Source organism: Pieris napi, chromosome Z (assembly GCF_905475465.1).
Source record: "Pieris napi chromosome Z, ilPieNapi1.2, whole genome shotgun sequence".
NCBI classification, from domain to species: Eukaryota; Metazoa; Arthropoda; class Insecta; order Lepidoptera; family Pieridae; genus Pieris; species Pieris napi.
In genome coordinates this window covers 13068248-13085368 of record NC_062259.1, presented here as the reverse complement: position 1 = coordinate 13085368, position 17121 = coordinate 13068248, and the positions used below count along the sequence as shown (strand labels likewise).

Here is a 17121-nt window from a genome sequence, read left to right as displayed (position 1 = left end):
AAAATATAGAAAGTAGGGTACACTTAGATGCACATATAACGACCTGGGGACATAGGGCTCTACTCTACACATGCTAATTCATTATAACAAGTACCAAAATGCACCAATTTTAATGAGACATCAATAAGGCTACGTTTTGACACATATCTCACCTCAACAAACGATCAGCCATTCAATATACCGGGGAATAAACCACCCAACGAATATAATCTACACCAAATTTCACACCCTACGATAAAGATTAAATCACGTATTCAACCACCACCCATCGACTCGATAGCGATAAAGTAATCGTTACGCGACTAGAGCTCAAAAATCTAGAAACCTGTGCCTGTCTAAAGCCGTCAGTAAACTCAGATGCTTAGCGCACGGGGGTGAGGTGATCTGGGCGGAGTGCATTGATGCAATGCGCGCGCCAGGTTGCATTCGACCTATCAAGGGGCGTGTCCCACCCGCGACCCGTTTCTAGGACACCTAGCCACGTGCAATCACCTTTCACCCCGTCCAGGCTCAAGAGTGACGTCACCCCTTATACAATTAGGCAAACCTAACTCTGCGTACGTTGTACAAGAATATATAATCATTATGTATACTGTACGTAACGCGTTTAAAAGTGTACAAAACTTAATTTTGGGGTTGCTGAAGTTATATCTGCATAAAATGTCCTAGTTTTGCGAGTAAGGGAGCTTAAAATTTTCATAGAAATGCTTAAAACACGTTAGCGTACAATACATTGCCAACAAGGTACAGTTATAATAATATAAAGGTACCTGGACGAGTAAGTGAATCGACGACCCTTTTGTGATCTAAGTTTTTATCAAGTTCCAGGTAATAGAGCTGAACAATAGACAACATTATTTTGTTCTTACAAAAACCAAGTATTATTTATAATAATAAGTATGTATATGTATTTTGCAAGACTAAGAAAATAAATAATTTAAATATACTTAACTATATAAATTATATGGCAAGTAAATAACTATCGTAATGACGAATACTTAAAGCTATCGTAATGCCTGTGTGTCATATGTATATTATATTATATAAATACATCAGCCGTCGTGCGCTTCGATGGGTCGCGCCCGACCCGCGAGATGGCGCTTTACGAGGTTAAGGGTCACATTACACATGACTTCAGCAATAAATGAGATTCCCTAAAAAAGGGAATTCCGGAATGGCAATATCCATGAAATAGGTAAATGCTTTCAAATAGCTAGTCCAAAGAAGCGCGGAGCGCTAGGCCGCGCGCGGTCTGCTAGTTGGGGGTTAAGAGTGAGGTGATGCCGCATTCACTATGAGTTATAAAAATGGATCATCCCTCACAAAAAAGACCTAATTCCGTAGTAGCAATACCAAACAATAGGGTTACCACCACATTTCACTTTTAGCACTTTCCTTATGTCGATATAGGTGCGACGTAATGTACGCAGCTCTTAACTATTAACAAAACAGGTTCTACTTGAAAACCAATATTTGTCATATAGGAAGATTTTCTTTAAAAGTTTCATCTCCCTCGGACATACACCCTGGCAATTTTTTTCGCTGCAAATAGGTAAAAATAACTTTACTGTAGATGTTCGCTCCGATATAGAAGTGGGCGTTCTGTGAAAAATTAAATGCACTTGAAATGTTTCCACCCCCACAAATTTTATATACAGATGTAATATACAAATCAATTTACAGCTCTATCGCGTGTCAAAGTTGCCCTTGTATGGCGACTATCATTTATTCGGCCATTTTGAATGTCTTTTATTATTCTTTAATCTCACCTAGCATTAATTGAGTTTTATAAACCTTTATATTATTTTATGTTACAATTTGTTAACTTAGTTAAGTTAACAAAATGCCCAATACAATTATTTATTTTCTCCTATCGAAGGTTTAAACTTTAAACCAAAAGCCTCCTACAATAATATAAATATAAACTAAATAGTGACACAGACACTCACACAAATATTTGCAACACACAAATAGACCGTATAAATTACAATATGTTTAACCAGCGTAGTAATAATAATAATAAAAATTTTAATTGTAGTTAAAATTTATAACGTAACTGCTTAGTTACGTTATTAGTTTTATCCTAATAGGCCTATAATTTATTAATACATCTTTGACAAGGCGTCAAGTTGTTCTATTCCATATTTGATAAAGTTTAATACATAAAAATATATCATAATATGTAGTATTAAAAAACAGTTCATCGCGGCAACCCTCAACACACGCAAATTCGGTAGATTTTTACAATAGTCTCGATAAATGGACAACACAAAAGAATCTTTCATTTCAAACCAGTAGTTCCAGAGATTAGGGCGTCCAACCAAAAAGCAAACAAACGCTTCAGCTGTTTAGAAGCCGCTTTGCCCATTCTCAACGAACATTCACAACGTTTCTTTTCAACTACTGTAGGCAACTAAAAAAACAATTGACATTTTTTTAAAAGCTCCGTAGTGGGACACGTAGCAACGATATGCATACATACATTATGGATACATTAAATCATTAACAATTATTGTATCAAGAATCAGAAAACTTTGTTCCACCAACGAAAAAGTAAAAATAATTTAAGAATTCTATTAGTGAAACTTCTTTAGTCGCAAGAGGGTAATTTTTTTACGAAACGTCACGAAGATGTGCAGCATTTTGTCGAAGAAAAAGGAGAGAGCGATTGAGACAGATTGAGAGAGAGAGAGAGTGACAAGGGCGAATTACCTTATAGAAATTTTAATTTTAAAATGCTACGTGTTTTTATTATTTAAAAAAGGAAATTTATAATTTGTATTAATTTTCGACACTTAAATTAATTCAGTTCCTAACATACCTTCCTTTTCCCTCCCTCAAGTCTAGGAAATCTAAAGTGTTAGATTTGTATAAATACAAATTGATACAATGAACAACAGTTAAAAATTAGTTTGCATAAGAAGTTTCACTTGACATGTGTACTGTGTAGTGTGTACTTTGTACGCACGCACTTTTTTATTTATTACTAGCTGGCCTGGCGAACATCGTACCGCCTAACAGTCTATTCTTTTTTTTTTTAAATACTTATTCTGCTATTCGGGACACCGGTCTAGCTAGTAAGATAAAAAAAGAAAGTTGATAAGACAACAAATACATTATGTCAAAAATAAAAATTTACCTTCCCGGAACCCCTCCACTAACACTTGAACTCTATGATATGGTATTAAAGTTCAAATTGACTTAAGTATTATTATTATACGAATATTTTGTATGGGCATACAGAAAAGTTGTTTTTAGACTTTTTCACTCATTTTTTTTTAATTTTTCTCTCCATAAGAACCATCCTCGTACTTCAAGGAATATTATTGAAAAAAATCAGACAAATCGGTCAAGCTGTTTTCATGTTATGTCTTGACAATGGAAAACGGGTTTCATTTATATATATATATAGATTTGAGCTTTGAAAATTCAAATACAACAACTAATAACCACTTTTAAAAGTCTTCTACATAACTTCCACTTCCTAACCATATCCTATCCTGCTCAATCGCGTCTTTTGTAATTCAAGTTTTTTCTTATTCTTTTGTTTTGTATTGTAATTCATTGACATTGAGATTAGATTTTAGTTTTTAATTTATTTTAAATATTAAAGTTTGGTAATTGTATAATATGTTTTCAGTGTTACTTGTAAATTAATTTATTTTTGAGTTGGTTATGCACTAGGAATACTTTATTATATATATATTTATTTAGTTTTATTCCTTACTAGGGTTGCCTGGAAGATATCGCTTGTTAGCGATAAGACCGCCCGTTGCATCCCTAATTGTTTATGTTATTTCATTTTATTTTAAAGTTTAAATAAACAAAGTAATAAGAGCACACAAAACGCAGGCAAGAAGACGTCGCGTCGCACCAGTTCCCTAACATAAAATATACACATTCCGAGTCTCCGACGAAATTACATTTCAGCACAGTATTAGGACAAGTCAGGCAAAGACAATTTAGCCGCAAGCTAGGTCCCACTTTGTGTGACTAAATGATTTTCACTATCGATTTGATTATAAACTAGCTGTTCCCTTCCACGCTTCACCGTGGCACATTGTGATTGAATGGATGAGAAATGAGAAACAAAACAAAGAAAACATTTCATTTAAGTTTAATTTTGCGTAACTTGTGGAAAAAAAAGAATCCCGATTATCCGAACATCCGATTATCCGGACTCATTCGTCTCGGCTCTAATTATCAATTTATAAATGTTTTGACGACGCAACGAGACAAGTTTCTTCCCGACGGTGTACTCCCCCGCTCTCATTTGTTTGAGGGATAGTGTTTGTTATTGTTTCATTTTCTTTGACTCTATCAAAGAAGAAACAACTTTAAAAAAATAATAATTTAAAAGATTGTTGTTATATGCTGGTAGAAGAGTGGAACTCTGTGAAGTTGCAAACATTAAAAAGGCATGGAATAAATTATTAAAATTAAAGCCGCATTTATATTTATCTGACGTGTTGTGTTGTGATGCTCTCTGTCGTGATGGCTACTGTTCACATTGATATGACGTGTTATGATGCATTATGACGGTTTTTTGTATCAGTTCCGTCTTGACTCCCAGAGAGTTCACACATTTGCAATGTTTTTTTCAAGAATCATCCGATTCAGATTCAGATTTTGAAGAAGAGTTGGAATTATTGGCGTTGGCAACGCTTCTAACTAAACAAAGAAAAAGAAGAAGAAGAATTTTTTCTCCTATCTCTTCCCAAATAGCTGCTCTCATAACTTGATCTTTATATTCTTTACATTTTGGATTATAAATCACTTTAAATTGTCTTATGTATTCAATTAGTTGCTCTTCGTCCATTTCTGACGCGTAATAACACAACACTGGCGCGTGCACACTAGTCTGATGCGGTATGACGTCTCACGGCACCGCCCCCCGCACCTCACCCTTTCTGACGCGGACCGGGATCGCCTGTGACACGACACATCAGAAGCCGTCATAACACACCGCATTGAATAAATGTGAACGCTTCCATATTAAATGTATGAAACTGATACCGTTCTGATGCATCACAACACAACACGTCAGATAAATGTAAATGCGGCTTAACTCTACCTAATTAAATTTAACCACACGACGATTTTAACGAAATAACAAGCAATCGTATTGCCTAAAACCCATTACATAAAAAAAAATTGCTTTGAAATCAGTTATCCGGATTTTCGATTATACGGAATACCCTGGTTTTATTTGATCCGAATAATCGGGATTCTACTGTATTATATAATATCATGCTAAAATTTCAGCTCGATCGGTGAAGAACTTTTCGAGTTTTTGAAACGTACACAAACCAACATAACATTTTATATATATAGATTAATTAGCTGCCCCCCCCCGCGTCATCTAACTTTTTAGTACATTTCCGGTTTTCCCGAATGAAAACTTTTTAGGTTTTTCTATGATTTTTTTTCTATATATATGAACCTCAGAGTTTAGTTATAAGTTCTGAACTAACAAATAAAAAAAGCGGTTGATCGTAGAGGGTAGATGGAAATTAAGGGTTCTATGTATTTTTATATGCTGTATCATAAAAAAATAAAAACAAAAAATATTTTTTAAAAAATAATTTTTTTTTGGGGTGACACCCCTTATCACTTAGGAATAGTAGCCGATTCTCGGACTTACTGAATATGCATAAAATATTTTCAAAAGAATAGGTCGCCGTTTCGGAGGTGTATGGGAACGAACATTGTTACACGAGAATTTTACATACAAGAGATTATTATTTTACTCCATAACGCTTTAAATTTTATACAGATTACTGCCAACTATTAAAGAGTAGCGTTAATTCTGGAATTTAAAATGCTAGGTGGTGTTAAATTCCACCCAGTATACACAGGTAAGTGTCAAGGCGACATGACATTTATTAGTGTATCATAAGTTTGAGCCGAGATGCGACCCGGCTCGTGTTACCAATGTGCGCTCGACTCATTAGTCGGCACTCATCAGAAATTGGCCACCCAAGTGCCCACTTGGTCGACTTCTGTACAACATTGTGTACAATAATTAAACCACACATTTACAAAACCTACCACTAGTCTTTTAAAGTCGGTTCAATAAATCTAAGACCACTTATAAACTATGCGTAGCGAAAGAAATTATCTAATGATTAATTGGCTGATATTGCCACTACAATAAACTCATTTCACAAAGTACAGGGCACGAAAACATTTCAGTTTGGAACTAAGCATGCTGCTGGCGTCCTATATAAAAATTCAATCAGTCTTACATAAAGACGACCCTAAATCAAAAGTTCAACAATCGCGTGTCGAGGAAATTTGAAGTTCTTCAAAAGACTAGTATACTATAAATTTTAATGAGCAAAGTTGATTGGTTTCACCATACGTGTGATATGGAACAGTATTTATAAAAGTCAAAAGTCAAAATCATTTATTCATATAGGTAACACAATGTACACTTATGAACGTCAAAAAAGAAATATAATTTTGCGTATATGCAATCGGATTTTGCATTCGATTCAAAATCCGCTTGTAAAAACGCTTGCTAACGCACGACGCAGGCGCGATTCTTCCAGGCTAATTGTGGCAAGTGGCGCGGTCTAGACGATCATTTCCTCCGCGTTCGTTGACTCCAATGCGTGCGCGCACTGGCAGTCACGTGTTCAATCACAAACACAGCTGTGTTGCTTTTGCTTATTCTCATCTTTGGGACCGGGGATCAGATTCAGTGGGTCCTTCCAACTTTTTCGGACCCTACCGATTCACAACATCCTCCATGCCCTCCCTGCCATCTTTGATATAACAATAACCCATCTCAATGCTCCGTGGGTACTTGGCTTGCCAGTCCATTTATTAGAATAACAGTGTACTAACATTAGGATGAACAATTTAGTGCTTAAAATTATATAATGCACTAGTAGACTCGGCCAAGCGTTGCTGTGGCTAAGATTTTTGTTATATTACATAGTAGTAAACTATTCAAGAGAAACGGCAGGAAAACACCAATCCACCATGCTTTTTTGGTGGTTATGCCATTAAATTGTAGCTTATGTGAAACGTTGGTACTTACAACACAGCGCCATCTGTTAGAATTGTGACTCAACATCAAATAATTTGCAATAAATTAATATTGCGGGTATAAATTGAGATGTAAGCTATCCTATCTTTTAAGTTGGATCAAACTACACACGGTGTGCAAATTTGATTGATATCGGTTCGGTAGTTTAGAAGTCCATAGCGGACAAACAACGTGACACGTAATTTATATATACTATTAAAACTAGTAGACTCGGCCAAGCGTTGCTGTTGCTAAGATTTTTGTTATATTACATAGTAGTAAACTATTCAAGAGAAACGGCAGGAGAACACCAATCCACCATGCATTTTTGGTGGTTATGCCATTAAATTGTAGCTTATGTGAAACGTTGGTAATTATTTTGATAAGGATCAATACCTAGGTACGAATAAAGAGCCTTTTCTAGCGATGGTATTTTAATAAAAAAAATTAATAAAAGGACGCTAATTGTGACGTAACTGTAAAAGATTGTGACATGCTGTCGCGACATTTTTAATAGATAGTGATGTGTCCTGAAAAATTTTAATACATCATTTTGTTCTATCATTAATAGTTTTCGCAGCGCACACGATTGAAGGAAGTTTTTTGTTTATTTTTTTACACCTTGGGTTGGATTAGTCAAGTTTTAGTAAGCATCCCTATTTTTTTTTTATTTGAAACATAGCCTATGTCACTCGGGAATAGAGTAGCTTGCCAACGGAGAAATAATTTTTAAATTGGTCCAGTAGTTTCGGAGCCTATTCATTTCAAACAAACAAAAAATCAAACCTTTCCTCTTTATAATATTATATAGTATAAAGCGTACCGGCCAAGCGTTGCTGTGGCTAAGGTTATTGTTATATTACATAGTAGTAAACTATTCAAGGGAAACGGTAGGAGAACACACCAGTCATGGGGACCACCATGCTTTTTTGGTGGTAATGCCATTAAATTGTAGCTTATGTGAAACGTGGGTATATTCAACACAGCGCCATCTGTTAGAATTGTGACTATCAAATAATTAACAAATAATTTGCAATAAAATAATATTGAGATGTAAGCTATCCTATCTTTTATGTTAGATCAAACCGCAAACGGTGTGCAAATTTGATTGAAATCGGTTCAGTAGTTTAGGAGTCCATAGCGGACAAACAACGTGACACGTAACTTATATATATTAAGATAGTATAGATAGGAGTCAGATAAAATTTGGGTTTAAAAATAATAATAATAACTAACAAAAACTGAATAGTAAATGGAAGCATCAGTTTCCAAACAAACCAACTTACACCAGAGACCAATGAAATGTATGAAAAGTAACGCCAAGTAAATAATGACTCATAAGATATCTTCAATCTAATTATAGAATTATCATTCTGCGTTTATCGCAAGTTCGAGTACAATTCAATTGTTTTATATTTATTAGAGTACAGTAGAGTTTTTGTAAAGTAAAAATTAATATTAATCGGATGTAAGATACTTAAAAGATACTGGGATATCAAACTGTTTGCTGGTTTGTTGTTTGTAGAGTTATTTTTTTTTCACCCAAGTAAACCAAAGGCAGTGATAGCCTAAGCACTGGCTGTGCACCAATGGGGTTTTCTTTGTATGTGCAATAACTACTAGAACGTTTGAGACCCAAACGTGACGGGCATGGAAGGTCAATCACCTATTAACAATTCCAGCAATCATTCAAAAAGCAATGCTCCTATAGGTATAAAATAATATTCAGATCTTAAGTCGACATCAAAGTTCAATATTACAATTTTGCGCAACCACTCCCCATTGTTTGTCAGGAAATGGAACAGCTATGACGTCAGGTCTGCACTGTGTTTTCAAAAGCGAGCATCTTATCCATCTTTATGTAAATACGACTAAAGTTATGCTGAACTATTGGCAAATTCAATTTACACGCTCCAATGTAGTCAAAAGGAATCGGACCATTCTAGAACAAACTGTCTTCAGGACATTGAACGTCTTATGCTCGCAATCAGAACTGCGATTTAATATTACATTTATTGGAAATATGGACAAAGACTAAAAACCGTTTATTGTAATAGAGGGAACAATCAAAGTATGTATAGTCTAAGCTCAGCTAAGTATCTTTAAAATTCAGTAAAAATAGAGACGTAACCAACAAATACGCTTGTATTCTCACATTAAATACATAGGAAATTCAAAACAAATTACGCAGTCACGTACATATTAACCTGCAGCGCGTGCTTCATAAAGGGAGATGTACAAAGCCACTGCAATAAATCACAAATAAAGGGTGCACATCTCAAGAGAAAGCGGCGGAAGAAAGGTCGCACAAAGGCATACGGCCGGCTTGTATGGACACGCGCTGCTCCTACACTACTATACCACAAACATTTACACCTGGCCACTACCCCTTTCATTACACATACACGTCCAGCTAGTTGGGATTTCTGCTTTCTGAGACCCAGGGACTTTGTATTCTTACTACTACTTTCACTCACCTTAGCCCACCTAATGACCATGCAAATTTCACTGAATTTTAAAGAAAATTTAGAGGCCAATAATAACTAACTCTGTTAAATGTTTTATATTATGTACTATTATATTTCCAATATTGGGAATTACTAGATGTCTTCATTACAATATAAGCAGCCATACGCTTTACGTCGCACCAGGGACTAAACCTACATCACATAGGCTTAATTAATCCATAATCTCAGATTGAAAACAATCTGAAATCAGACCGTGACAGTCGATCTATCTTCTATCTGCATCCCTACTATCCCTTCTATCCCAACCCTACGAAGACAATCCATTTTTGACGACGGATAAAATGCTCTTTGTCGTTCCGTTTTACCGAGTAAAACTCATATTTGATAATATAATCAATGTAAACCAAATGAAGTAAATAAAACCGTACAAATAACATTAAAAAATACATGTCTATGTTTAAAACATAAACAGCTTTTTTAATTATTTAAAAAACTGGTGTAAGTTAAAATCTGTTAAAATAATTAACTGATGGAATCGAGCTTTCATAAACTGTCATTTTCATACAAAGGTCTATCCACAGACACCGATCCGACCTCCCATGGATAGCTTGTATCGACAGATAGCTATTACAATCCGTGTTACAATTACTTGCTACAACAGTTTTTTCTATCTCAGATGGTCAACAATGGATTGAGATAGGTCATTGGGTTCGGGCGTAAAGCATAAGTTTTTGAAGTTAAGGCCGATTTACATTATCTTAGTGTTTAGGAGAGTGCTTTAGTACAACTTGAAAGACAAGTTCTTTGGCGTAGCGTTTACTAAAGCAAGTAGCGTTTACATGTTTCAACTAAAGTACTATCCTTAAGCACTCTCCTAAACACTAAGATAATGTAAATCGGCCTTTATACTTCTTTTTGCGCGTTAGGGAAAAATGATGAGTAAACTTTTACCATGCGCGCGCACACCATCACATAAATCCGACACCCTGAAGTTAGCTATAGTCAAAATTTTAGTGTTTTTTGAAGTAATAATAACTTCTTTTGGAAAAAATGATGTGTAAATTTTTTTCTATTGTTAGTGCCGTTTTTTCTACAAACGTAGAACAAAATTTTTAAAAGATTTGTATCATGTTACGCCAAAGAAGTATAACTTCTAACGCGTGTACATAAGAACACACGTTTTATTTAATTTTTAATAAATTGATCGTTGCCATCGCGTCAGTGTAATAATCATGTATGAAATTAATTATTAGGGGAAATTGTTAAAATGATATTTCTAGACTAAACAGTATGAACTCGAGCCGTCAGACAAAACAACAAAGCAACTTCGAATCAGTTTACTATAGAGTACTACTTCCTGAGTCGCTAATGAACACTTGTGGCTGTACCATGGGTTTAGCATTAAACACTAACGTGATAACATCTATATCATCGTAAGATAATATTATATACAATATTTGTATTAAATCTAGCCTCTGGTTACGGGCAAAAATACCATTAAACGCAAACATATTCTCAGTACTTGAAAACTCATGGTTCAGGTACTCGAATACAAGTCAACAGAACTTGTTATCTATTTTCTGGGTCAATTATTAAGTTAAGTTAAATTTTAAATGTTCGGCGAGGTATTAGAAGAAATATATTACACAGTAAAAACAAATATTGAGATCGGGTATTGTAGTGCTATTGGTCTATGCAACATGAACCGACAAATTGAATTATCTAGTTACATCGCCAACGACCCTTAAATTGAATGATATTTGCAGACTGCAAATGGGTGCGAGCAAACATTAAGTAATTCTAGATCCTGCCAAGTTCCAACTCCCAGCTAATAGTTACAAAATTACATTCAGATATTGCTCCTTTTCCGTGGAGGTAACGTCAGATTAGAAATTAGCCTTATTTGCAGATAAATAAAATCTAAGATTTTTTTTCTTATAATCTCTAATATTATTTATATAGTCTATCTAATAATCTAGTCTAATAATGCGATAAAACAGCCTTGAGATTAAAAAGTTTTTTACCAGATGTATTTATTGTATGAGAGACAGAAGCATTATGTATATTTACTTACAGAAGTTGAAAAACGCATAAGTGTCACAATGCCTGTCAAAGCAAGTCCGTTACAATGTTACCTAACATTTCTAATGCATTATGCAAACCATATTTACAATTGAAATAACGAATTTTGCTTTAACGATTTCTTTAAAAAGGGCGTAGAGCGGTCAAGAATCTATACGCCATTCTTTTAAATTGCCGAGTTTATGGTTTACAAGGTAAATACTAATTAGTCAAAAAATCCCACCATAATAATATCGATATCAAATTAACAATGCAGTAGGTAGTTATTATAATATATATAAAAGTAAATGTTGGTAGCATCAATGCGAGGGTTTAAAATCACCACATTTATTCTACCAACGTGATTGAACGGAAGTAGGTAGGACCTAGTCCAGCCATAATAATACAGTCGTAATGTTGATATAATTTATACCTATATATTTAATAGTCTTAGAAGAAAATCAAAAAACATTATATTCGAAATGGCCCTCTTTGGCTTTTATACAGGCCTTTAGTCTATTTGTTTCCAAGGGAAATTTCGCCACTGATTCCTCCAAAGATGTTTAAAAGACTCAATGTCTCCGTATCGTTAAGAGCAGACCATGTCCTCTAAAACTAACCATAATTTAAAGTCTTAAGGGTTGAGATTTGGGATAGATGAAGGCCAGTTTTCAGCTCTTAAAAAATCCGGGACGTTGGTTTCAAGCCAGGATTGGGTTCGTGCCTTGTGACCAAGAGCAGAATCCTGATGGAAAGTCCACGGTATATTTTAAAAAAGTAATGCTGAGAGGTTTCACAACATGATCCAAGACTATCTTGATACTCTTTGGCTGAAGTTTTCACTCCTTTTTCACAAAAATTTAGTTATGTGACTCTTTGGTAAGACACGCCCCACCAAACCATAACTGCCGCGGGATGATGACCACATTGTATCTTTTCAACCACTTGAGCAGCTCCATTAGAACTGGGAGTGTATATTTTATCATTTTGCTTATTGTAGTGTTCTTTAATCGTGAAATTTTATGATATTTCTGTTCTTTTCACTTTATGCAAGATCACTCTGCAATCTTATTTTCTTCAACACCCCATTCCATATTGTAATTTGATAATGAACACGAAAAAATATGTGAAATGGCGTAAAATCGAAAGAAGTTTTTAAAATTATATACCTATACCTACCTAACCTACATGTTCCAAATTCAAAATAATTAAAAGGTTTTTATAAACCTAACCAACAGTATTTATGTCCAGACTATTACAAATATCGGTTCGTCTAAATCGTCCTTATCTTATGGCCGATTTACATTATCTTAGTGTTTAGGAGAGTGCTTTAATACAACTTGAAAGGCAAGTTCTTTGGCGTAGCGTTTACTAAACCAAGTAGCGTTTACATGTTTCAACTAAAGTACTATCCTTAAGCACTCTCCTAAACACTAATGATAATGTAAATCGGAAGCACTCTCCTAAACACTAATGATTAATGTAAACCGGCCTTTAGCTTGGTAATACTGCTACTAAATTAATTGTAAGTAAAAAAAAAACAGATAGGTATATTTTATATTTATGGCTTCGATTCCAGGTTAAATGATTTGTTTTAGATATATGTAATTGTATTTAAAAAAGATTATTATTCTTATCTACGTATGGTAGACAATAAAAAAATCGCCAATGCAACCACGTTATGCCTCTATATTTTGGACTTGGGTAACGCAGAGCCTTAAAATTTTGCATTTTATGACGTAAAAGATATAAAAAATTTATTGAACCTAGGTAATAGCTACACTTACACGCAAAGCGAAGAACAAAACGGGCATGACACTTCTTAATAGATTATTTCAGTGTAAATAGGATCATCTTGATCCTTACTGATATTTACGTGACTCATCAACAATTTATACAACTAACGTTTCTAACCCACAGACGCCTCTAAGCACCTATATACACTATTATACGCATATTTCGACAAACTAACTAATATCTAGGATTGTTTCTTACACAGACTATTAAAACTCCGTCAAAGTATACTAGGCCCCATTTTAAAGGCAAAGCGATACGATAACGTTACGCTTGCACTGCGATAGCGTCCCTATGACGTAATTTTTCCGTTTCGTGGGGATACGCGGTCGGAATTTAGGACTTACCTGTCCTCATAAGTAGGGGACACTTCTCCAGAATCTCTTTGGGACGCCTCGCCATCCATGTTTGCTGGTTAGGGTCACTCGTGGGTTAAAGACCGCAAAAAGCGCGCGTCGACCGTACACGGGGAGCGGCTAGATGGATAAGACACGAGAACTCCCTCCGTGGGCGATCACTAGGACTGACTGTCGGTCCGGAGTTTGCACTTTCCGGGCTCGCGAGTGCCAAGCGGTGAGGTGAAGTGGGGAGGGTAGAGGCGTGGGAACGCGGCCCCCGCCCGCGTCGCTTGGCAACCGCCGCACGTGGCCTACGCCTCCCCCGCACCTCACTGCCGCCATACTACGACTCCACAATCCTCATAGCGGCTACTTTTTGCTGGGGACGCGCAAACAATACCTTGATATCTCCAAAATGGACTCAAATTCAAGGCCTTCAGCAGCAGTCGCCAAGTTGGTTCAAAAGTTTAGGTCTCGACCTATTGGTTAGAAACTGTCAATCTCCGACAGATTAGAAGTTTATTATTGATAAGAGCTAGATAACATTGTGTTTCTAAGTAGGTTGTAGATACTTAAACGATTGTAGGTAACTAGCTCATGTTGATAAATATAGAATTAGACGTTAATTTATCGTTAGCATAAATGTTATTGATAAAGTTAATAAAGGGGTTTGGTATTATGGTAAATTATTATACTTTACCATAAACTAAAGTTCAAGTACTGAAGTACTTGAATGTACCTAATACCAACGGGTCTGGTTTTCTTGGTATACTTAAATAAAACAATAGGTAGTAATTAATTAATTTGACACACGCATAGATAACTAGCTAAACTTAATTCAGAATGTTAAGTAATATTGAAAAAAAAAATTTAAGCAAACAGCTGCCATCACAGCAAAATATCTAATGGCAATTTCAGACGTGTAGTAGGTCCATACAGTGTTGCCAACTCGGATTTTGAAAATTACGTAGGCCAGATTAGAAAATTACGTAGATTTAGTAAAAATTGTATAGGAAAAGTTCGTAGATCTACGTACTTTTTTTTAATGAGTGAAATGAAGAGGGTAGAGTAGGTAAAACTGAATAAAACTAGTGGTTTATTTTAAAATTATTATTAAAAATAAAAAAGTGTCCGTGTACTTTAATGTACGCGCGTAAGAAGTTATACTTCTTTGTCTTTATGAAAAATAGTTTTTGATTACAAGCAAATAATTAATTACAATCAAATAATCAAAGACTGGAAAAGGAGTCATTATAGTCAATAAAGTTCAGTTTACATTTGAAAAATTAAATAAATAAATAATTATTAGTATTATATTTATATTTATTATTATTTTCTAATATTAATTAGTACTTCTTTTTTTTCTTTTCATTATAATTCAGACGCACATATAAAATTCGCACTTGTATAATGAAAACAGGTGTTTTAAATGTAGAAACTCAAAGCATGTGGATAAATATTATAAATATAAATACACAGTAAACAGAGGCGGCGTGCGTGCCAACATGCGCCACTAACTTCTTTCTGTTAGTTTTGTGTCACGATGCGCGCACATCGTAAAATTTCACTCTCATCAATTTTTCATAACGCGCCTAAAGAAGTATAACTACAAAAATTATTTTTTGGTAAATTAAATTTGTGCATGTTTTATACTAAAAAGTTTAATATGATCTTGCGTTGGCTCAGGGTTACTTTTTAGACCACTTTTTTGTAAAAAGTAATCCTGTGAGGGTTTTGTCAATATGACGCCAAAATTCATCTGCTTTGATTAGCTGATCCTCTTGAAATGGAAGATTTGTGTTTCTTAAAGTTCTCCATCCCGGTCGGATTGTTTTTATCTTTTCTTTTTCGAAAGTAATAGATGTTATGCCTATTCAGCCGAATTAATTTGGAAATTGTGCAAAATTTTACAATTTGATTAAAAATACGTAGATTCTGTGACTGAAGTTCGTAGGTTTTCAGGAAAGGCCTAAAATACGTAGATCTACGTAAAAAGACGTAGAGTTGGCAACACTGGGTCCATAATATTGCTTAGAAAGGTGACATAACAAATGCAACAGACAGCTCACAAAGGGGATATTTTATGAATCCCCCTTGCTATAAAGATCATTAAAATTTTCTAGGTAATGTTTGATAATATGAGCATGAAAAGGCAGTTCAAAGGGCTTTTAGATGCGGAATATTCACTCGTTTTTTAGAAATTTTTCTGTTGCCCTGAAAGGCCTTTAGAGCTCAACACGGGTTGTTTGGCGAGCTCTGCAGGAGCGAGTTATGTCTAGAGATGTAATTATGTCTAGAGATCCTAGGCAACGGCTGATTTTTGTTGCCATGTACATATAACAAATCAGTCTGAGTCAATTATGAATCCACTAGAATGTTTGGTGCAGACTACAGAGTAAACATTACGTTTAAACACAAAACTTGCATGAATTATCCCGCCTTCATGGCTTAGTGAGAATATGGCTCCCGAATAACCTGGGTTTAAATTCCTAGTGCAATACATGATGCTGGTATACCTAAATATACTAGTATCTATGTCAGTTTCTTTCTATAGATATATAAACTGTATATTTATTGAGTAATGTAGCGCTCCGACGGAGCCATGGACGCTGCAATTATTGATTAGTTTCATTAATGTTTTAAAGCATGCGATCCTTTGTGATTAAAACTTTATAGAACCTACTAATTTATTATAATTCTAAACATTCATCACACACAACGCAAACCTACATAAAAGCAACCGAACTTTCTTCGTCCAACGCTTTTGCTTCTTCCGAGGCCCTTTCAACTTTAACCACTTTGATGAAAACAAAATTTTTACTAACGTTTCAAAACTCACTACATACATTAACTAAAAATCCTCAACAACATCTTGTCAACCCGCCCTATGCTGATACAGAAAATATTCTTATTAAGCAACAATAGTTTAATTTTAAACTGTGTAAAACTGATTTAGACCAGTGCAGATAGCCTTCAAAATAAATAAAAAGTGAAAAAAATTACAGTAGGATGAAACCCATTAGAAAAGGAGGGGAATATGATCAAAATGAAAGAAAAAATAAATTACGGTCGATCTGAGGTCGGGAAGGGGTAGGGGGGTTAGTTTTAAGGGTAAAAAACGGTTTATCTCGATTTCCGGCAAAACTAAAAGTCCTATCGAAGAAAGTTAAATGGCAAAGTTGTAGGCAATAAAAAGATCTACAACTTTTGTATTTGCAGATTTTTCACATAACCTCAAAATTTAGGTGAAAAATTCAAAAAACCAACTTTTTGGTTTTTTATTTCTATCTTTAAAAAAAATATTATTTTTTTAAACGAAATTTGGTGAAAACTTACCTTATTATGTCCCAAATATACTGTAATTTATTTGATTAAAAATATTTGTTTTTTCACCTTATTTTGAATTAATATCGAAAAAACACCC

The 17121-nt window shown here is 34.7% G+C and overlaps 1 protein-coding gene across 3 annotated transcripts in view; it reads right to left on the bottom strand.

The window, feature by feature from the left end:
• LOC125062843 (insulin-like growth factor 2 mRNA-binding protein 1) overlaps window positions 1-17121 on the bottom strand; it is a 65178-nt gene that overhangs the window by 26425 nt on the left and 21632 nt on the right. Inside the window, exon 1 of one of the 3 annotated variants that reach the window (XM_047669034.1) lies at window positions 13707-13894. The exons of the other annotated variants lie outside the window; for them this stretch is intronic. Within the exon in view, the coding sequence (XP_047524990.1) occupies window positions 13707-13765 (59 nt within the window). The 5' untranslated portion in view covers window positions 13766-13894. Of the gene's footprint in view, window positions 1-13706; window positions 13895-17121 lie in introns of those variants that run through there. 3 annotated transcript variants of the gene reach the window in all.